This window comes from Entelurus aequoreus, linkage group LG02 (assembly GCF_033978785.1).
Source record: "Entelurus aequoreus isolate RoL-2023_Sb linkage group LG02, RoL_Eaeq_v1.1, whole genome shotgun sequence".
Classification (NCBI taxonomy): domain Eukaryota; kingdom Metazoa; phylum Chordata; class Actinopteri; order Syngnathiformes; family Syngnathidae; genus Entelurus; species Entelurus aequoreus.
In genome coordinates, this window is record NC_084732.1 from 32,143,892 (window position 1) to 32,171,026 (window position 27,135).

The 27,135-nt window shown below is 42.1% G+C and overlaps 1 protein-coding gene across 4 annotated transcripts in view; it reads right to left on the reverse strand.

Annotated features, from left to right (window-relative positions):
* The window catches only part of LOC133632656 (MAM domain-containing glycosylphosphatidylinositol anchor protein 1), a 596,928-nt gene that overhangs the window by 159,114 nt on the left and 410,679 nt on the right, over nucleotides 1-27,135 (reverse strand). For all 4 annotated transcript variants that reach the window (XM_062025233.1, XM_062025218.1, XM_062025227.1 and 1 more), the window contains one exon: nucleotides 1,576-1,845. In XM_062025233.1, coding sequence (XP_061881217.1) covers nucleotides 1,576-1,845 — 270 coding nt within the window. The remainder of the gene's footprint in view (nucleotides 1-1,575; nucleotides 1,846-27,135) is intronic.

Consider the following 27,135-nt stretch of genomic DNA (forward strand, 5'->3'; position numbering starts at 1 on the left):
AATAAAACAAACACTTACTGTACAATTTCCACTCTCGCTGGGATGCCGACCGACGCGGCGCTAACATTATCCCATTTAGATGAATCAATGAATCACAATCCTCACGAAGGGTTAAAAAAAGTTGACGCAACGAGGATCTTTTTGTTTCCTTGTCACCATCTCGGGTAATGTCAAAGTGGACCAGCCTCTCGGTCCATGGTCACATGTGTCTACTACCAGGTGAGAGATGCATGAATTATAATCTAGAATTTAAACTTTTACCAAATTTAAGACGAAGCAGCCGCAGTCTCAGTGTGTCACCAGCAGCAGCGTAAGCTAGTAGTTAGCTTACTGCTATCAATGCCTCGCTAAAATAGGCCGTCTGCGTTGGCACTTATAACATCAATATCACCCAGATTTGGTTAATTTTCAAGTCATGACATGTAAATGGAATATTGTTGGCGGTTTCTGGACGTTTTTTAGAGGATATAATGGGCCCAATAAAGGACCCTCGATCCGTTGACTCAATTGTTAGTGATTTATTTCCGATTTTGAATGCATAAAAAAGCCAAGCATATGTGTTCTTGTCTTACATAAGGATTGTGAATGACAAACAGCACTTTTATTTCCAACGTTTGCGTATTTCCAGTATAACTGATCTTATAATATAGTAAAGTGCAGCAGCATTACTCTTGTGACGTCATCCGACCCCGATCTACGGATATTTCCAAAGATATTCGGAACAGAATGTTCAAAACGGCTGACTGAATTTGAGGCATTTTGTGATATTTAGACAGCCACGTCCGTACCTCTCTCCCCCTCTGCTCCCGGCCGCTTACTGTTAAAGACAACAGATGATTAGATTAACACGTACCACCTGTGAAATCTAATCACCTGCCAGCTGTGTCTCTCCGTCAGCACATGCCACGCCCCCGTCTGATGGTGCTCTGTCTTCAGCACCATGGACAGAGGCGATGACCTTTGCTCCTGCAGGTGCGCTGATCACACTCTCTCTCCACAAACATGTTTTCATTTTCGTACGATTCAGTCTGCGTCTCACCTTTTAGAATGTGTGGAAACTGACAGTAGTATGTAAATATTGAAAATAGTGGCTTTTTCTATGACATTTTTCTTCTTCAGTAACAAATACCAGTGGTATTTTGTAGTAGATCATGGTTGTTTGTCAACACGTGCCTTGTTATTGATTGACGGGTGCTTAGTCCAGACTTCATGTCACACCAGTGACCCTGAACTGCAATGTACAACTTAGCAGGTACAAGACATTACAACGACGTTGAGATTTTGTTGAATTAGGTCCTGACGTTGAGCAACCCATCCTTAACGTTGGAACAACATGCCTTTTGATGAAGTTTAATCAATGTCAGGTCGTGACCTTGATTTGACCATTGAAATGTGGTCACTTCCCGACCAACAACGAGGATCCAACGTTAAACATCAACGCTGTCTTAATTTACAAATACAGCTATTTTCAAATGTTGTTTCAAAGTCAGTTTTAAAGGACATGTATGAGTAATCAACATTGTATCTATGTCTCGTGCCTGCTGGGAAGTATTAGAAACTTTATACAGCACTTACTCCTGACAACAACGTTGACGTTCTTGCGAGCAGGGTTGCCCACATTGTTGACCGCCGTGCAGTTGTAGAAGCCAGCGTCCATCGGAGTGACGGCCCGCAGTATAAGTGAGGCTCCCCGGACTTGGGCGTTGAGGGGAAGGAGTCCCGGGTACCGTGCCCACATCACGTTAGGACGGGGGAACCCTGCTGTCACCTCACAGGTGATGATCACGTCCTGTCCGGGATCCACCACCACCGTGTCGTCGACGGACAGCCGTACCATTGGAGGAGCTGGAAAAATAGATGCAACATTAGGACTTGCAATTTCTTTGCTTTGCAATTGAAGCAGATGATTTTATGATGAAACCCGCAGACACTAAAAATCTCAATGTTACCTGTGAACCTTCAATGTGAATGTTTCCCAATGGGGTTGCATTATGGTTGCAGTGGAGGAATCATCTTAACACTACAAGAAACCTCATCCCCAATCCATCATGTGTAAGTTAGTATATCAGCCATTATTCACTTTGGACTATGCTTGATCAACAGGGAAGAGGCAAATGTCAATGATTTCCAGTATAAATTGCGTTGAGTTTTTTCTTGCCCTGATATGGCTTTAGAGTTGAGGATGTTGTGGTTTGTGCAGCTCTCTGAGACATTAAGGGCTATATAAGTAAACTTTAATTGATTGAGTAATTGATTGATTGATTGATTGATTGATTGATTGATTTTTGTGACGTAGCAATTTTTTTTGTTGCGTTTTTTATTTTTTATTCCTGTGAAACGATTCAATAAAATTTAATCCATCCATTTTCTACCCGCTGGTCCCGTTTAATCAAACCTAAATGTAATTTATGAGGGTTGGAAAAAAAGAGAACATGACGTAGCCTAAATGTAATGTTCAACTTTTAACAAAAGTTAAAAATGTACGGGATAATTGTGGCTTCTCTCCATCGCAGATTTTAAAAAATGAACTTAAAAAAAAGAAAAAAAAAAGAAAGCATATTCTACCTGTTTTTGTCCTAAATTAAGTGTTAAATTAAGTTTCATGTATGTACAGTATTACAGACAGTGCAGTATTGGTCTTATTCTCTGACATGTTAAAAGTTAAAGTTAAAGTACCACTGAAAGTCACACACACACTAGGTGTGGTGAAAATACCTTCTGCATTTGACCCATCCCCTTGTTCCACCCCCTGGGAGGTGAAGGGAGCAGTGAGCAGCAGCAGTGGCCACGCTCGGGAATCATTTTGGTTGTGGCGATCGATAAACTAGTAAATTGTCTGTATTTATATAGAGCTTTACCATACCTGCACAGAACTCAAAATACTTTACATAATAAGTCACATTCATCCATTCACACACACATTCACACACTGATGGCGGAAGCTGCCATGCAAGGCGCTAACCACGACCCATCAGGAGCAAGGGGGATCAAAAGTGTCTGGCCCAAGGACACAACGGCCGTGACGAGGATGGCGTAAGCTGGATTCGAACCAGGAAACATCAAGTTGCTGGCATGGCGTTTGAGCGACGCCATCGAGCAGGACTTCCCTTTCTGTAAAAATGGGTCATATTTATTTATTTTTTCTACATTTAAAACACTTCCTTGTGGTGTACATATTGTGTAATGGTGGTTCTTTGGTCAAATTGTTGCATAGATTATGTTTCACAGACCATCTTCAAGCCACTTTCTGACCGTTTCTTTAGGATCCGCCGTTCTGACTTTTTTACGTGCCTCCACTTGTAGTTGAAGTTTTTAGTGTTTCCATATGGTGTCTACTGACAGATATAAGTTTGAACGTTACGCTACTTTGAATTAGAAATGGTAACAGCAAATAATGCATGTGCATGTATAAGACAGTAGCCCCACAACAAGAAAGAGCTTATTGACTTCCTCGGCGGACTCATGCAAAGCTCTTCGGGTAAATCTCGACCATATATGGAGAGATCCCCTGATGTCACATGCAAAAAAAAACATCACAAGTTGTGCAAAGTCCAAAAGGCTCGTTTAGAGGGAGTATGAAGGAAAGCAAGATTGTTTTATAAATACAGTATCTTTGAGTTCAAATTTTCCCAAATTATGCAGATCCCAAATACACAAAAAACAGTGTTACAGGCCAAACAGTGTGTTCTTTAAGGACACAATACATGATGTTTCTAAAGCCTGGACAATTCCATATTCAAGGGATAGTTGGCAAACCTACTTCTCAGGGCCGCTCCTGGCTAAATTGGGGGCCTAATCTTATCTAATTTATTATTTATTGTTTTTAATCAAACTTGAATTTAATTTAATGCATGATTTGTACTAAAACAGATTTATGAGATTAGGTACGAAAATGTGATTTTGCATCATAGGTCCCCTTTAAGGGTGAACACAATGGATGGCTAATCTTGCCTTTACTCTATCTTCACCACGACAACCTCAAGTTAACCTTCGGCAGAGCAACTTTTTGATGATTATCTTCAACTCCTGCCTCATCAATAACACATCTTGATATTGGTGAGACTTGCGACGACACGAGCGTTGTCAAAAGACGAAATCGAGACAAAGCATCAGACATTTGGCGCAGCCCTTCAGACTAATGAGACTGCTATCAGCTATCAACATGTCCGGCAGATGAGCTCTCTTTTTTTCAAAATGCACTTCATCTTTGACATCAATAACACAGCTTAGGCTTGAGCGATGTGCAATAACAACTCATGACACGCATCGCCAACAAAACAAAATACTAACAACCAGCTAATGATTGTAGCTGCGACTGATAACCAAGTTTTTGCAAAACAACTCAATATTTTTCCTACTTTGCGGACATTTTTTGTGCACTACCAATTAACCGTGATAAATGAAGTACGACTGAATATAAATGGTTTTACCGTTTCTGTCATGTCTGTGATTATGTTTTGTTTTAGTCATGTTCGGTTTTGGTTTTGGACTTTTTGTGCACTTTTATTTGTCACCATAGCAACCATTAGTTTCACCTGGTTCACATCGTCATGTCACGCACCTGTTCACGTTTAGAGTCACGCACCTGTTTTCACTGATCATGTCACTATATAAGTTTTTCTGTTTCTGTTGTTCGTCCTGGCGACATCACACTCCTGCCACTCTGTTCATCCTCTTGATCCATGCTGCTCTTTTTTATGCCCCTCTTCTCATGTCAAGTAAGTTTTGTTATTGTTCATAGTTTTTTGCCTTTGTGCTATAGTGTTTTATATTCATAGCCTTGTTTTGTACTTCCGCCTTTGTGCGCGCTTTTTGTTAATCCCCTTTTGAGTTAAAATATTAAACATGTCCTCACCTGCACGCCACGTATGGTCCAATTCATTTGCACCACTGGAGAACCAACCACGCCGAGTCATGACAGTTTCCTTACGTTTAATTTTTAAACTTACCATATTGACTATTAGGCATTTAAAAAAGGATTTAGGACGGCAACAGTTTCATTCTAAAACTTAATAAACTATGTCAAACATGTTTTAATTCCGAACAAATGGACCCGCCATAATCGATTGTTTTCCATTTTTGAAGCTGCCCTGTAAACAAATTCATGCTCCAACAGCTGCTACTATTACAGTAGGAAGGGGATTTATATGGCTCCATTTGTCGCAAGTTTACCTGACTCATAAAACGTGACAAATTAAGGGGGTGCACTATCCACTTTAGTCGCCAGATGGCAGTAAAGTGTTGAATATCTTAAAATGTGTTTTGTGGCCATTCCAACTAAGACCACAGCGTCCGTTGCTATGTAGAGTGGCACTTTCCATCATTTTCAGCAGACCACATACCAAAATGATTAACCAACCCTCTTCACTCACGCGAGATCCACTCAGGAATGGGGGCCGTATGAACCTCTTCCCTACTGTATGCTTGCAAAGTCATATTTGAGCATACAAAAGAGGAGTTTACCATACAGTTCACAGCAGATCCAAGGACTCTGAGAAATAATTAATACTCATTCAAAGGCGGGACTCCTCATCCATTCCTCTAATAGTTTTTTTTGGCAGTTTATCCACTCAGCCAATTTCTTTTTCAAGATAGAGCAATCGCTTAAATGAAAAAAGTGCATTACAGAAAAAAAAAACACACGGTACATTTTCAAAACAATTAAGAACAACCATGTGGACATGCTTGCATTCTTGTAGACGGGAGGCAAAACTGTGCAAATAAAGGCACCATAATGGTGATACAGTACAGTATGTGTTTAGCTAGTTATTAGGGTTGCCAAACCCCTGAAAAATAAAAAAGGACATCTTGTAGGCAGGGCTTTTTTTCCTTTTTTACTTGGAACAATTTTTCTACTATTTTACTTGAACCTGAATTTAAATAGATGCATGTGTTGGAGTAATACAAACACACAGGCAACCAATCGTCTTAATGCAAAATGATATAATTAACAATGAAGTAAAAACATGTCATAATTATGGATTTTTCCAACTAGGTACTTTTCCTGTCGCAACCCTGACTGGGGATCAAACCTGCAGCCTTTGCTTCAAGAATGGAGGAACTGATCTATTGGTAAGGTATTCCATTTTATTCTCTCATTACTGACAGAGAAGGAAAGGACCTAAAATGTAATTTAATAATTTAACATTTTATAAACTATTTTTGATTTTTTACAAAAACACCTTTCCTTTAAGGCAGTGGTTCTTAACCTTGTTGGAGGTACCGAACCCCACCAGTTTCATATGCACATTCAGCGAACCCTTCTTTAGTGAAAAATAATATTTTTTTTTTTTTTTAAATTCAAGACAAAGTTATATGTTTTCGGTAACACTTTAGTATGGGGAACATATTCTAAGTAACAAAGACTTAATTTAGAGTTTTTTGGACACTAGGGGAACATATAAGTAACAAAGACTTAATTTAGAGTTTTTTGGACACTAGGGGAACATATTCTAAGTAACACAGACATAATTTAGAGTTTTTTGGATACTAGGGGAACATATTCTAAGTAACAAAGACTTAATTTAGAGTTTTTTGGATATTAGGGGAACATATTCTAAGTAACAAAGACTTAATTTAGAGTTTTTTGTGTGACGACGGGGTCACATCGTGGTGCGAGGTGTTCTCCCAGGAATGCAGACGGGCTCGGACACAGCTTGCAGGTAGGAAAATTATTTATTTAGGAACTAAACATGCAGGAAAAAACAAAGACGAGCACATGGCACATAAGGCAAAAACAAAAGGGCTAGCGTGGGAGCTAGCAAGCAAAATTAGCCTAGCGTAAAAACTAGCAGCTAAAGCACAGGAAACATACGTCGTCATCCGTTGTGAAAACAAACTACGAAGCCAGACCGACTGGTTGGGGAGGCAAGCTTTAAATAATAATGTCAATCATGAAAAACAGGTGCGCGTCGGGAACACCCGCGGCAGGTGAAAATAATCAGTAACTATGGTAACCAAACTGAGAAGTGCTTAAACAGGAACTAGAAAGAGATCACGACTAATTGATCCCCCTAAACTAAAAAATCCCCCCGACTACAAGGCAGTTCACAAGTCAAGGGAGGGAGGAGGGAGGAATTGGCGGAGGGTCGCCAGGCCACGTGTCCCCGAATCCACCGGGGAAGGGTCAGGTGGCGGCGGCGAATGGAACGCCGAGGCGGGCGACCACGGAAAGGCCACATTCGTGGCCGCCGAGAAGGTGGGCGTGAGTGGCGCCAGAAGTTCAGCAGCCTCTGAGTCCTGCAACAAAGTCTTGGATGTCGCTGCTGTTTGCGGCACTGGCGTCCATTACCTGACCTCTGAGAGAGCTGCTTGCGCGGACCTGCTTTCCGCTTGCGCAGCCGGACCACTCGAGGTCGCAGAGACGACGATAAGGGCGAGGAAGGTGGCGGCGCCCTGGGAAGGCCCACCGGAGACGAGGAGAGAGCAGATGTCGCCGTGGCAGCAGGAAGAGTCGCCGTCGCCGTGGAAGCAGGAGGCGGCGTCGTCGTCGTTGCTGTGGCAGCCGGAGCAGGAGGTGGCGTCGTAGTCGCTGTCGTGGCAGCCGGAGTCGCTGTCGTGGCAGCCGGAGTCGCTGTCGTGGCAGCAGCAGCCGGAGTCGCTGTCGTGGCAGCAGCAGCCGGAGTCGCTGTCGTGGCAGCAGCAGCCGGAGTCGCTGTCGTGGCAGCAGGAGTCACTGTCGTGGCAGCAGGAGTCGCTGTCGTTGCAGCAGGAGTCGCTGTCGTGGCAGCAGGAGTCGCTGTCGTGGCAGTCGGTGCTGGTGCGTGAACCAGACTTGGAGTTTGTGCTGGTGCGAGAACCAGCCGAGGAGTTTGTGCTGGTGCGAGAACCAGCCGAGGAGTTTGTACTGGTTCGAGAACCAGTCGTGGTGCAGGTACTGGTGCGAGAACCAGTCGTGGTGCAGGTACTGGTGCGAGAACCAGTCGTGGTGCAGGTACTGGTACCTGTGGTGGAGCTGGTGCTAGCCTTAGACTTGGCGCTAGCTTAGGTGCAGGTGGCCTAGCTGGCGGTTGCGGCTTAGCAGGCCGAAAAACCGGTGGTGGCGGCCGGGCAGGTGGTTGCGGTTTAGCACGCAGACGGACTGGTGGCGGTGGCCGAGCAGGAGGTTGCGGCTTAGCCCGCCGAAGGACAGGTGGTGGTGGCCGGGCAGGAGGTTGCGGCTTAGCTGAGCGCCGTTGTGCCACCCCACTAGCACAGCTCCCAGCACTAGCCCCCCCCCCCTCAAGAAGCGGATACCAGACGCGCTCCTTGTGGTTTGGAACCGTCTTCAAGGGTGGGTGGAGGGAGGTCAGGAGGGGGGTATACTCCTCCCCTTTAAAATGTCCAAAATGTTTATTCTCAACCCCCACTTAATATTGGGTGGGAGCACAAGGGGAAAAAATCTGTGCTGTGGGCGGAGCAATAGTCACTAGGGGAGGAACCAAGGTCACTGGAGGTAGAGCTTGAAACTCAGAAAGTGACTGGGACTGACTAGATTTACATTTAACAAAATTGTCCTGATAATGTTTTATCTTGGCATTAAAGTCATTTAGAAGTGGCTGACAGAAAGAAGCTGAGGGTGGGAAAAAAAATCCTGATCTATGACGTCATCAAAAATGGGCGGAGTTACCTCATCAGGGGGCGCCAACGGAATGACGTCATTGTCGTTGCTGTCCAGGTGACTGACAGCCCAGTCGGAGAATTGTTTGGCGAAATGGTCGATAGGGTTGCAAAACATCTGAGGAGGGGAATCTTGGGCTGAATGTAGCTTGCTGTGTACCGGTGGAGGAGTTTGAGGGAGTGGCACGTCTTGGCAGCAAAGTGAAGACCTTTTGGGCGGGTTCCGTCTTCGCTGACGCGTCCGGTACTGCGGAGGTGTGGCAATGTTCTCGGGCCAAACGGAGTGGATTGGGACCAGCTTTCCGTTAGGACCCCATAACAGGTCCTCGCGCTCCGAGGGGGAATAGCGAAGAGTCTCCGCCTCCATCGCTCACAACACCATCCACGTACCTTCGTCCATCTCCTCCATCGTGCTCGCTGCGGGAGAACCTTTTCTTGCTGGCTTGCTACTGTAACGACCTGCGGTCGCATCGTGGTGCGCGATCGTTCTCCCAGGGATGCAGACGGCTTCGGACACAGCGTGCAGGTAGGAAAATGATTTATTTAAGCACAAATCATAGCAGGGAAAAAAACAAAGACGTGCTCATAGCATGGAAAACAAAAACAAAGGGACTGGCGTGGGAGCTAGTAAGCAAAAAATGGCATAGCGTGAAAGCTAGCGGGAATCGAAGTAGTCGTACATGTTGCATATAAGCAAATTAGCAAGCCAGGCCGAGTGAGGCCCGGGCAAAGACTAAATAGCCCTCTGATTAGCGCTCGGGCAACAGGTGCGCGTCCCGAACGCTAACCAGAGGCAGGTGAGCACAATCTGCCGTCATGGCAATAGAAACAAACACAAGGTGCTGAAAACACACGTGACACTAAAAAGTAAACAAACTGTGATCCGAGCAGCGGATCCTAACATTTTGGACACAAGGGGAACATATTCCAAGTAGCAAATACTTAATTTAGAGTTTTTTGGACACTAGGGGAACATATTCTAAGTAACAAAGACTTCATTTGGAGTTTTTTGGACACTAGGGGAACATATTCTAAGTAACACAGACTTAATTTAGAGTTTTTTGGATACTAGGGGAACATATTTTAAGTAACAAAGACTTAATTTAGAGTTTATTGGATATTAGGGGAACACATTCTAAGTAACAAAGACTTAATTTAGAGTTTTTTGGACACAAGGGGAACATATTCCAAGTAGCAAATACTTAATTTAGAGTTTTTTGGACACTAGGGGAACATATTCTAAGTAACAAAGACTTCATTTAGAGTTGTTTGGACACTAGGGGAACATATTCTAAGTAACACAGACTTCATTTAGAGTTTTTTGGATACTAGGGGAACATATTCTAAGTAACAAAGACTTCATTTAGAGTTTTTTGGACACTGGGGGAACATATTCCAGGTAACAAAGACTTAATTTAGAGTTTTTTTGACACTAGGAGAACATATTCTAAGTAACAAAGACTTAATTTAGAGTTTTTTGGACACTGGGGGAACATATAAGTAACAAAGACTTAATTTATAGTTTTTTGGACACTAGGGGAACATATTCTAAGTAACAAAGACTTCATTTAGAGTTTTTTGGATATTAGGGGAACATATTCTATGTAACAAAGACTTAATTTAGAGTTTTTTGGACACAAGGGGAACATATTCTACGTAACAAAGACTTAATTTAGAGTTTTTTGGACACTGGGGGAACATATTCTAAGTAACAAAGACTTAATTTAGAGTTTTTTGGACACTGGGGGAACATATTCTAAGTAACAAAGACTTAATTTAGAGTTTTTTTGACACTAGGAGAACATATTCTAAGTAACAAAGACTTGATTTAGAGTGTTTTGGACACTAGGGGAACATATTCTAAGTAACAAAGACTTCATTTAGAGTTTTTTGGACACTAGGGGAACATATTCTAAGTAACAAAGACTTCATTTAGAGTTTTTTGGACACAAGGGTAACATATTCTAAGTAACAAAGACTTAATTTAGAGTTTTTTGGACACTAAGGGAACGTATTCTAAGTAACAAAGACTTAATTTAGAGTTTTTTGGACACTAGGGGAACATATTCTAAGTAACAAAGACTTCATTTAGAGTTATTTAGTTAGGGTTAGGGTTAGAGGGTTAGGCTTATAATAAGGCCATGCCGAATAAGGCATTAGTTAAGAGCCAATATGTTACTAATTTGCATGTTAATAAACAACTAATTAATGGTGAATATGTTCCCCATACTAAAGTGTTACCATGTATTTTTTACTGGTGCATAAAATTAACCATGCATGAACATCACATTGTTCAAACAACAAAACCAAAACAGTGCATAAACTCACAACAAATTACACACCTGCAAATCAGTCTGACTTCTGCTGTTGCTGTATCCATAGTACGCCGATAGGGAGACATTTTTATTTACACGATGAGTCGGGTGTGTCTTGACCTCCGCCGAACCCCTAAGCCCGACTCACCGAACCCATAGGGTTCAATCGAACCCAGGTTAAGAACCACTGGTATATATATATATATATATATATATATATATATATATATATATATATATATATATATATATATATATATATATATATATATATATATGTATGTATGTATGTATGTATGTATGTATGTATGTATGTATGTATGTACATATATAATTTTTATTGAATACATTTTCTCCACGTTTACTTGCTGCATGTATGCATGAGTCATACATCCTCAGCCAAGAGGGGCTTTTCGTCATTCCAGGAATCGGAAACAAATCGTGAGTTGTTCTAAGAGTCACATCACTACTAACTGACATTTATTAGCACTGTTGTGTATGCATACAGTAGGAAGGGTTTGATTGATTGATTGAGACTTGTATTAGTAGGTTGCACAGTGAAGTACATATTCCGTACAATTGACCACTAAATGGTAACACCCGAATACGTTTTTCAACTTGTTTAAGTCGGGGTCCACTTTAATTGATTCATGATACAGATATATACTATCATATATACCAGGGGTCACCAACCTTTTTGAAACCAAGAGCTACTTCTTGGGTACTGATTAATGCGAAGGGCTACCAGTTTGATACACACTTAAATAAATTGCCAGAAATAGCAAATTTGCTCAATTTACCTTTAACTCTATGTTATTATTAATAATTAATTATATTTATCATTGTGGAAACACTGATCATCTTAATGATTTCTCACATTAAATATATATAGAAACAGATAAATATCAATATGCAACACTTTATTTTTATATTTTTTCTAAGTGCACATTTTTCAAATTGAACATTTTCAAATGATCACTTCTAAGACAGTCTTGTGAAATCACAATATCCCATTTTAACTAGCGAGCCACTAACATTTTTTTTAACAAATCATGAATTACTTTGCACCATGTTTGTACAAATAATAACTCATGTAAAATAAAAAAATAAAAAAATAAAATAATTTATGGAACATCATTAGTAATTTTTCCTGATTAAGATTAATTTTAGAATTTTGATGACATGTTTTAAATAGGTTAAAATCCAATCTGCACTTTGTTAGAATATATAACAAATTGGACCAAGCTATATTTCTAACAAAGACAAATCATTATTTATTCTAGATTTTCCAGAACAAAAATTTTAAAATAAATTCAAAAGACTTTGAAATAAGATTTTAATTTGATTCTACAGATTTTCTAGATTTGCCAGAATATTTTTTTTGAATTTTAATCATAATAAGTTTGAAGAAATATTTCACAAATATTCTTTGTCGAAAAAACAGAAGCTAAAATGAAGAATTAATTTACAATGTATTTATTATTCTTTAAAAAATAAATTTACTTGAACATTGATTTAAATTGTCAGGAAAGAAGAGGAAGGAATTTAAAAGGTAAAAAGGTATATGTGTTTAAAAATCCTAAAATCATTTTTAAGGTTGTATTTTTTCTCTAAAACTGTCTTTCTGAAAGTTATAAGAAGCAAAGTAAAAAAATAAATGAATGTAGTGGCAAGTCTTTAAAATATTTTCTTGGATTTTCAAATTCTATTTGAGTTTTGTCTCTCTTAGAATTAAAAATGTCGAGCAAAGCGAGACCAGCTTGCTAGTTGTGGGGAGGCGGGGCCGGCGGACCGACGGCGCCCGTTCCAAGATGGCGGCGAGGAGGCGTGGACGAGCGAGCGGCAAGGCGGGGTGCGCTGGGAGCGACGCCGCCATCAGCACAAGGTGCGTGGAGCGCGCAGCTGTGGACAGTGCAATCACCCTCTCGGACCGTATAAAAGGGCGAGAGACGTGAACATCAAGAAAGGAGACGGAGAAAGACGGCGGACGGGAGGAAACCATCCTCTGCTGCCACGCAAACGATGGCGACGTGCTGCTGAAAAGCAGACGGCGGACGGGAGGAAACCATTCGCGTGCTCACGTGAGAAAAAAGGCAGCTGCTGAAAAGCACGCAAAAGACTCTGTGATTGAAATAATAAAGAAGTCTAAACCGTCTCACGACAATGTCTTCCCTGGATGGTCCTGAGAACCTGCACGACAGTTAAGACTGTCACACTAGTAAATAAATACAATTTAAAAAATAGAGGCAGCTCACTGGTAAGTGCTGCTATTTGAGCTATTTTTAGAACAGGCCAGCGGGCGACTCATCTGGTCCTTACGGGCGACCTGGTGCCCGCGGGCACCGCGTTAGTGACTCCTGATATATACTATCATCATAATACAGTCATCACACAAGATAATCACATTGAATTATTTACATTATTTACAATCAGGGGTGTGTGTGTGTGGGGGGGGGTATGGACATCAAGTAGTGGACATAGAGAGAGAGAGAGAGAGAAAGAGATCAGAAGGCATAAGAAAAAGAAAAAGTATCTGCATTTGATTGTTTACATTTGATTATTAGCAATCCGGGGAGGGTGTTAGTTTAGGGTTGTAGCTGCCTGGAGGTGAACTTTTATTGCGGTTTTGAAGGAGGATAGAGATGCCCTTTCTTTTATACCTGTTGGGAGCGCATTCCACATTGATGTGGCATAGAAAGAGAATGAGTTAAGACCTTTGTTAGTTCGGAATCTGGGTTTAACGTGGTTAGTGGAGCACCCCCTGGTGTTGTGGTTATGGCGGTCATTTACGTTAAGGAAGTAGTTTGACATGTACTTCGGTATCAGGGAGGTGTAGCGGATTTTATAGACTAGGCTCAGTGCAAGTTGTTTAACTCTGTCCTCCACCTTGAGCCAGCCCACTTTAGAGAAGTGGGTAGGAGTGAGGTGGGATCTGGGGTGGAGGTCTAGAAGTAACCTGACTAGCTTGTTCTGAGATGTTTGGAGTTTAGATTTGAGGGTTTTGGAGGTGCTAGGGTACCAGGAGGTGCATGCATAATCGAAAAAGGGTTGAACGAGAGTTCCCGCCAGAATCCTCAAGGTGCTTTTGTTGACCAGAGAGGAAATTCTGTAGAGAAATCTCGTTCGTTGGTTAACCTTTTTGATTACCTTGGTTGCCATTTTATCACAGGAAAGGTTAGCCTCTAGAATGGAACCTAGGTAGGTGACCTCATCTTTCCTGGTGATGACACTGTCACCTACTTTTATGGTGAAGTCATTGACTCTCTTAAGTTTGATGTGGGACCCAAACAGGATGGATTCTGTTTTACCCAAGTGTATGGATAGCTTGTTGTCAGCGAGCCAGGTGCAAGTTCTACAGAGCTCAGCACTGAGGATTTTCTCCACCTGTGACTTGTCCTTGCCGGATGGTATCCGGCAAGGCAGAGTCATCCGCAAACAAAAACAATTCACAGTCGCATGCCGATGACATGTCGTTTATGTATATTAGGAACAGTAAAGGTCCCAATATACTGCCTTGGGGGACTCCACAGCTCACCGAGAGGGGGGGGGGGGGGGGGGGGGGACACAGTGCCGTTCACCTCTACCACCTGCTCCCTCCCCTCCAAGTAAGATTGCATCCAGCTCCAAGGGGATTCATATGGCCCCATTCATCGCATGACGAATTGGGGGGTGCACTATCCACTTTAGCTGCCAGGCACCAGTACAACATTGACAATATTAAACTGTGTTCTGTGGCAATTCCAACTCTGACCGCAGCGTCAGATGTGCTTTCCATAATTTTCAGTAGACTGCATTGCAAAATAATTAACCCCCCACTTTCCTCTCTTTCACCCAGGAATTGAAACATATGAATCCCTTCCGTAATGCACATTTAAAACAGTTTTTTTTTTTTTTTTAATGGGAAAACAAGTTTTTGGTTTGTAATAAAGAAAAAAAAACGTATTTTACACTCTAGCAAACAGAATGGGATTTATTCAGTCAATCAATTTCAGCGAACCTTTTTCTCCTGTAAATGTGGCAGTTTGGACAAGCGTGCAGTAAAAATGATTAAATCAATGGGTGGCAAATCCTATTGTGTGTTCACTCCAAAAAGTTGAATTTATAATAATTCAAATTTACTGGAAGAAAATCTGGTCAGGACACTGCACAGCTTAAATGTGATTGAGATCAAATATAAAGCAATAATCCTGTAAGCACCTGAACATATGTTGTTTCCTTTTGTAGGACATTTTTGTGGCTTTAGCCGAGTGCTCATAAAATATACTCTGCTGCTGCTACTACAAGTTTTTAAGCAATATTTTGCTGTTCTTGACTGTCATTCAAGTATAATAAAGTTATTTGTAGAGCATATAAACTTTGACAACTTTAAGATGGAAACTGTAACTGCCATTATGATGTGCAGTGATGTTTTCAAATGACCGTAAGTCTTGAACTATACAAAGTATTTCAATGGTTGGAATCTGCGCTTTGCATGATGTAATAGTTACTATGGTAATCTAAGTCACAGCAGCTCAGGCGAGGCACCAAGCAGTGTGGGTGGGGAGCGTTTCCACAGAGTGTTTCAAGAGCGGCCAGCCTGAAATGCGGGTGTCAGGAACAGACGCGGAAGGATATTTTTGCAACAAAGTTCTGCAAGAAAAGTGATACATCAGATAGTAGGTGGTAGAGATGCGCGGTTTGCGGACACAAGACCAGCTTAATAGTTAAATGTTGTTACCCACATACGAAAAACGAGCAGCACTCTTTGAAACAGGCAATTATTCATCAGGCACTGCTGCAGCTGTCACGCCAAATTTCTCTCCCCCCCCCCCCCCCCCATTTACTTCCGGGGCTGCGTCCAATAAAGTCACCGGGGATTGCCGGGGGTCCTTAACCCACACGCGTCTGTCCTGTTTCGCGCCTGTACAAAAAAAAACAATAATCGATTTCTTCAGATTCCAGCAGCTGTCAAAGACGAAGTATCCTTCCAGCGACGGGCAGTCAAAGCCGAAGTGCTATCGATCGCTGTCAATGACCACGGAAGTAAATGGGGGTGGGGGGGATGTTTTTGTAGGGGGGAAGACATTTGGCGTGACAGCTGCAGCAGCGCCTGTTTCAAAGAGTGCTGCTCGTTTTTCGTATGTGGGTAACAACATTTAACTATGTATTTTTTGGCACGCATTGAATGTCTCTGCTGCATTGGATCAGTCTCCTTTCTTTAACAGGAATGCCTTGCATCGTCTATATTAGATATATAACAACGGGTGGGTGGCAGGCGGTTGTGGTTTTGATAAAATGTTAGTTCGGGTGGATGGCGGGTGGATATGACGACTTTTGTGATGCGGTTGCGGATGAAATAATTGCCTATCCGCGCATCTCTAGTAGGTGGGGTTTTTTTACCCTTCGCATTCATATTTTGCCGTATTTGTTACATTTTTGTTGCGTTTCGCTTGATTTTAAATAATGTCGATCAAGAAGGGGTGTGAGAAATAATATGTTCATATGTTGTCAATATTCAGTGTTTTATCGTTCATAGTTGCCATTGTAAATCCCACATTATTGTCATGTACTTTCTGGGTGTTTCATTCAGTAGAACATATACCGTTTAATAAATATGATAAAAAAGGCCATATCGCCCAGCCCTACTTTAAGGCTTACTGGCACTCTGTACTCGTCCGTGTACACAGCGGCGTTTTAAAAAGTCATACATTTTACTTTTTGAAACCGATACCGATAATTTTGAAACCGATACAGATAATTTCCGATATTACATTTTAAAGCATTTATCGGACGATAATATCGGCAGTACGATATTATCGGACATCTCTATATACTGGTATTAGTACAGTACCGTGATACTAATGAATCATTTTCGGTTGTCACATCGTGTCATTGCTTGTTTACGAGCAGAGGAGCATGTTCCGCAGTGCACAATCACGAAGTACTTACAAGCAGACACAGTGTGTAGACAGAAAAGGGAGAATGCACGCATTTTGGCTTAAAAACTAACGATAAAGGTGAAGAAGTTATAACACTGAAACGCTAGCTAGCGGCTAAAGTCCAGCACCAGTTGGCAGTGTTTTAGCTACTTCTAAATCACTAATCCTGGTCTCCATGGTGACAAATAAAGTAAGTTTCTTACAAGTATCATCCCTGCAGGACGAGGAATAGTTAAAAATGTTTCACTACACACCGTAGCTCACCGGCGTCAAAATGTCAACAAACGCCATTGGTGGATCTACACTGTAATGATACCAAGTCCAGTAGCGTATCTAGTCGATACTTCTATGATTATGTCGATATTTTTTGGCATCACAACACCTTCTTCCGTTTTTAAACATAATTATATTATGTTTATAAACTCAGGAAATATGTCCCTGGACACATGAGAACTTTGAATATGACCAATGTATGATCCTGTAACGACTTGGTATCGGATTGATACCCAAATTTGTGGTATCATCCCAAACTAATGTAAAGTATCAAACAACAGAAGAATTTGTGATTATTACATTTTAACAGAAGTGTAGATAGAACATGTTAAAAGAGAAAGTAAGCAGATTTTAACAGTAAATGAACAAGTAAGATTAATAATTCATTTTCTACCACTTGTCCTTTATAATTTTGACAAAATAATATGTTACTGCATGTGTCAGCAGCTAAATTAGGAGCTGTTGTTTGCTTACTTACTAATAAAAGACAAGTTGTCTTGTATGTTCACTATTTTATTTAAGGACAAACTTGCAATAAGAAATGTTAATGTACCCTAATATTGTTTTGTTAAAATAATGCCAATAATGCAATTTTTTGTGGTCCCCTTTATTTAGAAAAGTACCGAAAAGTATCAAAATAATTTTGGTACCGGTACCAAAATATTGGTATCGGGACAACACTAGTACAATGTCTGCTCTCAATGGGATGCCGACTGTTGGGATGTTCATAACTTCCCATTTATATGCAGAATTAATCATAATCCACACAAAATATATACAAAAAACAGTTGCCGCAAACGAGCATCCTTCCATGTCTTTCTCGCCTGCAGCTTTGGGTTTAGGTTGAATGTCAAAGTTGATTACCTTCTCGGTTTATGGTATCATCCTTCTACTATCCAGGTGAGTGGGATGATTTATAATCCAGAAATAATTTCTACCAGTTAGAGGCGAAACTGCATCAGGAGCAGCAGCTCGCTGGCTCAATATGTCAATATAGCAGTATAAGCTAGTTAGCGCTCTGTGATCAATCCGTTGCAAAAAAAAAGATTGTCGGTGATAGTGTTACGGCTCAGGCTCCTGCCAACTCCTCTCATCCGTCTGTGCGCTCCAGTGAACGCACCTCGGGACACGCCCACGGGCGCGCACATCCAGGAGCGCGCCGTGCGCGTGTCCGCCCCGCGGCAACCGCCAGCTGCAAACGATCACCGGCTATCAGCACACCTGCACGTAATGAAGGACCTGCCTTCATAAACTCGCATAACCTGCCAGGCGGCGCCGGAGTATAGTCTTCTTTACCCTTCGCTTCCTGTGTTCCCCTGTGATCCCTTGTTGTTCCCCTTGCCCACCGGACTGCCTTTTGGATTCTCGACCTCCCGCTTGGACTTTGTTCTCTGACGCTTCTCTCTCGCCCGGATCACCTGCCTGCCCCTGGACTTCCTGGTATCTCATTCAACACTTTGGTAACACACACTTCAGTTAAATTACACACATAGTCTTGCACCACACACTCTTGTATTTTGGTCACACACTTCATTCTATAGTTTAGTTGTATTGTTATTATTATTTATTATTACATATATATATTTATTATATATATAATAAATTAGTGAACCTTACTGCCCTCTGGTGTCTGTTTGCCGTCACCTCCCCTTTAGTCCAAACACAACAGTATACTCCGGCCAATTGATTAGGGACCTGGCGGCACAGTTCATTAGCCCTGCCCCCAGTTACTTTAGCCCCGCCCCAGTGAGATTTTTTTTTTTTTCTTTTTTTTTTCCCCCCTCCGTTTTGCCCCATTCACCATGGCTTTTTCTTTTTTTCGCTTCACACCTGAGGAGTTGTCGAGTCCTGCTGAAATGTCATGGAAAGGCATGTTTAGCAGCGATATCAGCAGGGAATAATTTACTCGCCGCCTGGACACCCTTCTCCCACCCTTAGTGACTGTTCCTCAGCCAGCTAAAAGCGACTGGCATCCGCTTTCGGAGGGGGGGGGGGATAGTACTGGTGGCTGTGCTGATGGGGTGGCGCAGCCACACCCAGACAGGCTACCCCCTGCCAGACAAATTCCCTCAGTCTTTCGCTTTTCCCAGCCGCAGCCACCAGTCCCTCGGCTAGCCCCTGAGCTAGCACCAGTCCCTCGGCTAGCCCCTGAGCCAGCACCAGTCCCTCGGTTAGCCCCTGAGCCAGCACCAGTCCCTCGGCTAGCCCCTGATCTATCACCAGTCCCTCGGCTAGCCCCTGATCTAGTACCAGTCCCTCGGCTAGCCCCTAAGCTAGCACCAGTCCCTCGGCTAGCACCTGAGCTAGCACCAGCCCCTTGGCTATCCCCTGAGCTAGCACCAGCCCCTCGGCTAGCCCCTGAGCTAGCATCAGCCCCTCTGTTAGCCCCTGAGCCAGCACCAGTCCCTCGGCTAGCCCCTGAGCCAGCACCAGTCCCTCGGCTAGCCCCTGAGCTAGCACCAGTCCCTCGGCTAGCCCCCGAGCTAGCACCAGCCCCTTAGCTATCCCCCAAGCTAGCACCAGCCCCTCGACTAGCCTCCGAGCTAGCACCAGTCCCCAGGATAGCCCTCGCATCTCCACCAGCTCCCAGGCTGACCCCCACGTCTCCTCCAGCTCCCAGGCTGGCCCTGACCTTCGCCCCTCTGCCTGCAGCGCCGACAACTGCACCTCGGCCGGCAGCGCCGAGCTTTGCATCTCGGCCGGCAGCGCCGACCTTTGCATCTCGGCCGGCAGCGCCGACATCTGCACCTCGGCCGGCAGCGCCGACATCTGCACCTCGGCCGGCAGCGCCGACCTCTGCACTTCGACCTGCAGCACCGACCTCTGCACCTCGGCCTGCAGTGCCGGCTTTAGCACCTCGGCCAGCTCCTCAGCTGCCCTCCTCGTCTCCGGCTATGATGACGTCTGCCGCTTCCACGCCGCCGATGACGTCTGCCGCTTCCACGCCGCCAATGACGTCTGTCGCTTCCACCCCGCCGATGACGTCCGCCGCTTCCACGCCGCCGATGACGTCCGCCGCTTCCACGCCGCCGATGACGTCCGCCGCTTCCACGCTGCCGATGACGTCATCCTCTTCACCTCAGACGTCTCCTCCTTGTTTCCGGCGAGACGCACCATGGCGCCACTCGCGTCCGCCTTTCCGACGGCCAAGATGGTGGCCGTTCCTTGGTCGCCCGCCTCTCCGGCCTCAGCGGCATTCTACTCGCCGCCGCCACCAGACTCGTCCCCGGTGGATTCGGGGACATTTGGGCCGGCGACCCACCACCAGTTCACCCCTCCACCCTCCCTTGACTTTTGTTCCTGTGTTTTTGTTTGTGGTACGACCGGTAGGACATCTGGAAGCTGTCCATAAGGAGGGGGGTACTGTTACGGCTCAGGCTCCTGCCAACCCCTCTCATCCGTCTGTGCGCTCCAGTGAGCGCACCTCGGGACACGCCCACGGGCGCGCACATCCAGGATCGTTTGCAGCCGCCAGCTGCAAACGATCACCGGCTATCAGCACACCTGCACGTAATGAAGGACCTGCCTTCATAAGCTCGCATAACCTGCCAGGCGGCGCCAGAGTATAGTCTTCTTTACCCTTCGCTTCCTGTGTTCCCCTGTGATCCCTTGTTGTTCCCCTTGCCCACCGGACTGCCTTTTGGATTCTCGACCTCCCGCTTGGACTTTGTTCTCTGACGCTTTTCTCTCACCCGGATCACCTGCCTGCCCCTGGACTTCCTGGTATCTCATTCAACACTTTGGTAACACACACTTCAGTTAAATTACACACATAGTCTTACACCACACACTCTTGTATTTTGGTCACACACTTCATTCTATAGTTTAGTTGTATTGTTATTATTATTTATTATTATATATATATATATATATATATATATATATATATATATATATATATATATATATATATATATATATATATATATATATATATATATGTATATATATATATATATATATATATAATAAATTAGTGAACCTTACTGCCCTCTGGTGTCTGTTTGCCGTCACCTCCTCTTTAGGCAAAACACAACAGATAGCACTTAAAACAACATAAACACTAATACCTGGTTAATATTCAGGTCACGAGATGTAAACGGTAGTATTGTTGGCGGCTTTTGGATGGTTATTTAGTCATTAAGTTATTTAGGCAGAGTAGAGGAGCTTCCATTGACTCTACTATTAGCTAATTGTGTTATTTCATAACATTTATTTATGATTTACAATGCATAAAACATGTAACACACGGGTTCTTGTCTTACATAAGGATTGTGAATAATAAAAAAAAAAAGGAAAGTTCCAACCATCCATTCTTCCATTTTCTACCGCTTGTCCCTTTCGGGGTCCCCTTTAATAAAAAAACCAACGGAAAAAACTCCTCGTTGTTATGTGCTCTATTGCAACAGCCGTGCAAAAACTATGTCTGCATATATAAAGTTCTGGGCACTCCATGTGGTCCAGATTAATTACACTCATTGAACGATTAATCGCAAATAACTTATTATAAATCAAAGCTAGTTTTCTCATCAAATTAATTCATTTAACTGCTTAGTCGTTGCAGCCTTAGTTTAAATGACCATTTAATCGAGCATGCGAGCCAATAACGTCATGTTCTGTTGTTAAGAAAGGTTTAAAAACGTGAGATAATGTCGCACATATTTTATGATATAAATCAAAAATCGTCCTATCCCATCTATTTTTAAGGACAAACCCCTACAGTAAGTTTGGGTATGGATAATAGGCTTTTTTTTTTTTTTTTTTAATGTTTGTGTAACACAAAAACGGATATTTTAACAACTCAACTACTACGGATAGAGATTTTTTTAAACACTGGATCTATGTGTGTTTTTTAACATATTCACATTGATGTTTACATGGTCTTAAATGATGTCAAGCACAAATTTCATTGTGGATTATAAAGAACCTTCCTTGGGCTTTAGGATGTCACCTTGCAGACCATAAAGTCATGATAACATCATTGTTTTTGTTCCCAATAAACACTCCATCACATAAACGTTCACCACGTGTGCATCTGCCCAACAACATTTAAACAAAAACCTGTCAATCCAAACTAGAAAAAGGTCTAAAATAAATGCCGTGATGGTGGGATAGCAAAAAAAAAATTGAGAAAAGAGATAAGTGAATCAAGTGAGGATTTGAGAATTACAGCTTCAATTTCCTGGGGATGTGTGGGCGACAGCGGGATCAGCCGCCGCTCTTCCCCAAACTAATGGGATTTGTGTGCAGCACAGCAGTTTACAAGCAGGTTAACAAATGTCTCAGTTTTCAAAGCTCGCCTTCTTTCACTCTCCACTCCATTTTCTCTCTGTCATTTTGTCACTTCTTTACATAGTTGTTACATTGGTACACTCTGGGACTTGATTCTATTCAATATCACCTCATATTGACAACATTGCTGCCAATAAAAGAGCTGAATCACAAAGTTACTACAACAATAGTAATACAGGATAACTGCCTGGAGTTGACCTTTGAGAAACCATCATAATCACAATTATATGTGATTTTTAGTATCAACACTGCACCCTTGAGGCTTGATATTGGACATTGAGCGCCAGTAGTACCCTCTTCTGCACCCCCTGTTACATTTTTAAGTAGTGCTTCACGTGACCCCTGTGAAACCACATGATTTGTTTGATTGATTGATTTAAACTTTTATTAGTAGATTGCACAGTACAGTACATATTCCGTACAATTGACCACTAAATGGTAACACCCGAATAAGTTTTTCAACTGTGCTTGTCCACGTTATTCAATTCATGGTAACCAGCCAATCAGCATGAAGTTGTAATGGTACTAATAAAACATCAATCGCCAGAGGCAGTAGCCCAGTCGATAAAGATTTGGCTTTTGGACAAGAGGGTTGGAGGTTTGCATCACGATGAGGATTTGGGGAAAATAAGAGTGGAATTGGAATGTTTGGGATATTAACCCAGATTGACTATTCACACTTACCAAAATTTTCGGACGATAAGCCGCTACATTTTTCCTACACTTTGAACCCTGCAGCTAATAGAACGCTGTGGCTAATATATGGATTTTTCTTCAGTGACGGCGATAATGCAAATATATACACTACTGTTCAAAAGTTTGGGGTCACATTGAAATGTCCTTATTTTTGAAGGAAAAGCACTGTACTTTTCAATGAAGATAACTTTAAACTAGTCTTAACTTTAAAGAAATACACTCTATACATTGCTAATGTGGTAAATGGCTATTCTAGCTGCAAATGTCTGGTTTTTGGTGCAATATCTACATAGGTGTATAGAGGCCCATTTTCAGCAACTATCACTCCAGTGTTCTAATGGTACAATGTGTTTGCTCATTTGCTCAGAAGGCTAATTGATGATTAGAAAACCCTTGTGCAATCATGTTCACACATCTGAAAACAGTTTAGCTCGTTACAGAAGCTACAAAACTGACCTTCCTTTGAGCAGATTGAGTTTTTGGAGCATCACATTTGTGGGGTCAATTAAACGCTCAAAATGGCCAAAAAAAGAGAACTTTCATCTGAAACTCGACAGTCTATTCTTGTTCTTAGAAATGAAGGCTATTCCACAAAATTGTTTGGGTGACCCCAAACTTTTGAACGGTAGTGTAAAAAAAACTAAACAAGCAAATACACTGAAAAGATGTGTTTTTGTTTGTGCTTTGGCGCAATCCTTTGGACAGGTTTGTCCTTCCATTTAGTGCGTTGAACCGAAAGTAGAAGTGCCGTTCCTCTTTTGGCTTTCCATAGCGTTTCTACTCATGTGGATTCTTAATTTATCACTTCAAGCAACGTTTAAAAGTTTTACAATATAACAAAAGCTGTTTATACTTACTGAACTGTCCCATGTGTGAGGTCCGTAGAAGTTTTTCCACGCATATTTGTATGTGCTATCGTAATGCAATCAAGCAAATGTCGTTAGCATTAGCTAGTATGCTAACTCGTTTACGAGTGTCTGTTAGTATTAATTTACCATGGAATTCTGTTGGTATTGTTTTAGTTTCACAAATTCCTCAGTACTTTCACCAAGATGTCAGCGTGGAGTTATTGAGTCTGTTTAAAGTTAAAGTTAAAGTACCAATGATTGTCACTCACACACGAGGTGTTTGAGTTTGAGTTTGAGTTTGAGTTTATTTCGAACATGCAAGCATACAACATGATACATCACAATTTCCAGTTTCTCTTTTCAACATGTTCGAAAAGGAGTAGGAAGAAGCAGAGCTTATTTAATCCTACCCCTTTTCTTTACATAACAGTTGCTAAAACTTTTTGTTCACTTCCTGTTCACAATTTATTCACAATAAACTCCATAAGTAATCACAATAAAAATAAATAAATAAATAATAGTAATAATTTAATAATAATAATTGGTGAAGTAAGTCATATTTCATATGATGAGATAAGTAAGATTACTTTAAGAATGAATGAATGGATGGATGAAATAAACTATAAATAATAAAAAAAGGTGTGGCAAAATTATTCTCTGCATTTGACTCATCACCCTTGATCACCCCCTGGGAGGTGAGGGGAGCATTGAGCAGCAGCAGTGGCCGGGCCCGGGAATACTTTTTGGTGATTTAACCCCCAATTCCAACCCTTGATGCTGAGTGTCAAGCAGCGGGGTAATGGGTCCCATTTTTATAGTCTTTGGCATGACTCGGCCGGGGTTTGAACTCACAACCTAACCACTAGGCCACTGAGTAGGTGTTTAGTTGATTGGAGAGTGAGCCTTCACACCTGATGGGTTCATGATGATGACTTGTGTTTTGTTTGCTCAGCTGTTTTACTGCGATGTTACGGGCACCGTTTGGAAATAATTAAGGTATGTAAAAAAAAAAAACATTTACAGAATCTTTCTGAGTAAATAACTAATTTCTCAACGTATGTAAACCGACGGCTTATCGTCTGGTGCAGCTAATATATGGAACATTTGTATTTTTCCTAAAACTTAGTGGGTGCGGCTTAAATACACCGGTAACATATATAGCCAGGAAAATACGGTACTTATAGGACTGAATAGGGATCCGCTCATGAAAGTGTCACGTCTAATATTGTTTTCTTTTTTCTTCTTTTTACTTTCAACACTTTAAAATATTTTAAGAACTTCTGGTTTTATCTAATGATATAAAGTATGTATTAGTTAGAGGTTTTTTTATTTGAAATTTTACGGCCTTTTTGTAAAAAATAACACATACCTTTTATCTAAGGGGAAAAGGCAAAATCTGCAATATTTTTTCTAAAAACAACTTACAGAGTGGAATATTTGAGGTTGGGTAAATACAGCAATGAAGACTTTAGACCAGGGGTGGGCAATTAATTTTTACCGGGGGCCGCATGAGCAACCCGAGCACTGCTGGAGGGCCACATAGACAATATTTCAATTAAATTTTGCACAAATTATTTTTGATATACCGTAAGATAGATAATAATAATAATATTAATATTTTCATTTAACCTAACTTATCTTTATACAAAAGCAGATGGCTTTTGATGGTTTTATTTTTAACACTTCCTTACACAACACTTCCTGATGTATATTACAATACAAAAATTTAAATTTCTGTCACTTCATCCTGCATCCTCTTTGTTGTGAACGTAGCACGCCTGTAAGGTGATTGGCGAAGAATGAGGAAGCGTTGCTGTTGCGGAAATGAGGAGTGAGGATTGGTTTTCCTTTTGGAAAGAACGAGATAAGTTGAGCTGTGTTAGTATAGCATGCTCAATAAAAGTTTAAAAAGAGCGTCAGACTTGGTGTGCACTTCTTCTGGACGCTACAATTGATGTCAGAAGTGGGATGAAATGCCTCCCAGTTCGCCTTGCCATCAAACCTGGGAGTCTTCATTGAGGGCGGAATTCCCCCCGTGGCAAGCAGCGTGGCTGCACCTGTAAACGCTGTCTCTCTCTCTCTCTCTGTCTCTCTCTCTCTTTGCGGCGAGCTCCTCACGTGGCACGTACGTCCCGATGACGTAGCACACAAGCAGTGCAGTATGCGCAAAGTTTTACTTCTGCCACCAATTGTAGCGTCCAGAAGAAGTGCACAGCAATTCTGACGCAATTTTTAAACTTTTATTGAGCAAGCTATACTAACACAGCTCAACATATCTCGTTCCTTCCACACGCACGTCTCCTCACTTCTCATTTACACAACTCAAGAAGACAACATCTACTTCAGCAGGTGGTTACACTATATTCTTTAAACACAGCAACATGTGTACCACAAATAAGCACACGGCTTTACCTTTACTTGGCAGTCCATGTCTTTTTTAAAACACGCCATTCGTCATCACTTTTTCTCTTTTTAGCGTCTCGGGGATAACCGGGCATCACTTGTCGCTGTGCGCCTTCCCTCACAGGACATACGCACATATAACACTTTTCAAAATAAAAGCAGCACAGTTGTATTGCACGCACGACAAAGATGTTTTTTAAAATGTATTTTGTATTTGTGATTGCCGCTGCGCGCACAAGCATACGTCTACACGGAAGTAATACAAATAACGCTTTTCAAAACAAAAGCAGCACCGTTGTATTGCACACTCGAAATAGATACTTTTTAAAATGTATTTTGTAATTTATAATTGGCCTCACGCGGGCCGGACAGGGACGTACAAAGGGCCGGATGCGGCCCGCGGGCCGCACAATGCCCAGGTCTGCTTTAGACAGTATACAAGTACACAACAATTATAATTGTTACAGTGCCTAGTGAGCCAGAATGAAAGAGAAAGCAGGCAGTACTTGGTTGCGTTTATTGAGTTCACGCAAGTCTTATATATGTATCTTAGGGCTGGGCGATATATCAATTTACTCAATATATCGCGGGTTTGTTTCTGTGCGACATAGAAAATGACTATAAAGTGATATTCGAGTATACGTCCTCACGCAGTTGCTTTTAGCTGTGGGCATTACACTACATGCTCTTCTCACTCTTTGTTGTCTCTCCTTCTCACAGAGACATAAAACAAGTGCACTTTCCTACATACGTCACATACGTATACGCAGAGAGGTAGCGACATGGGTAACG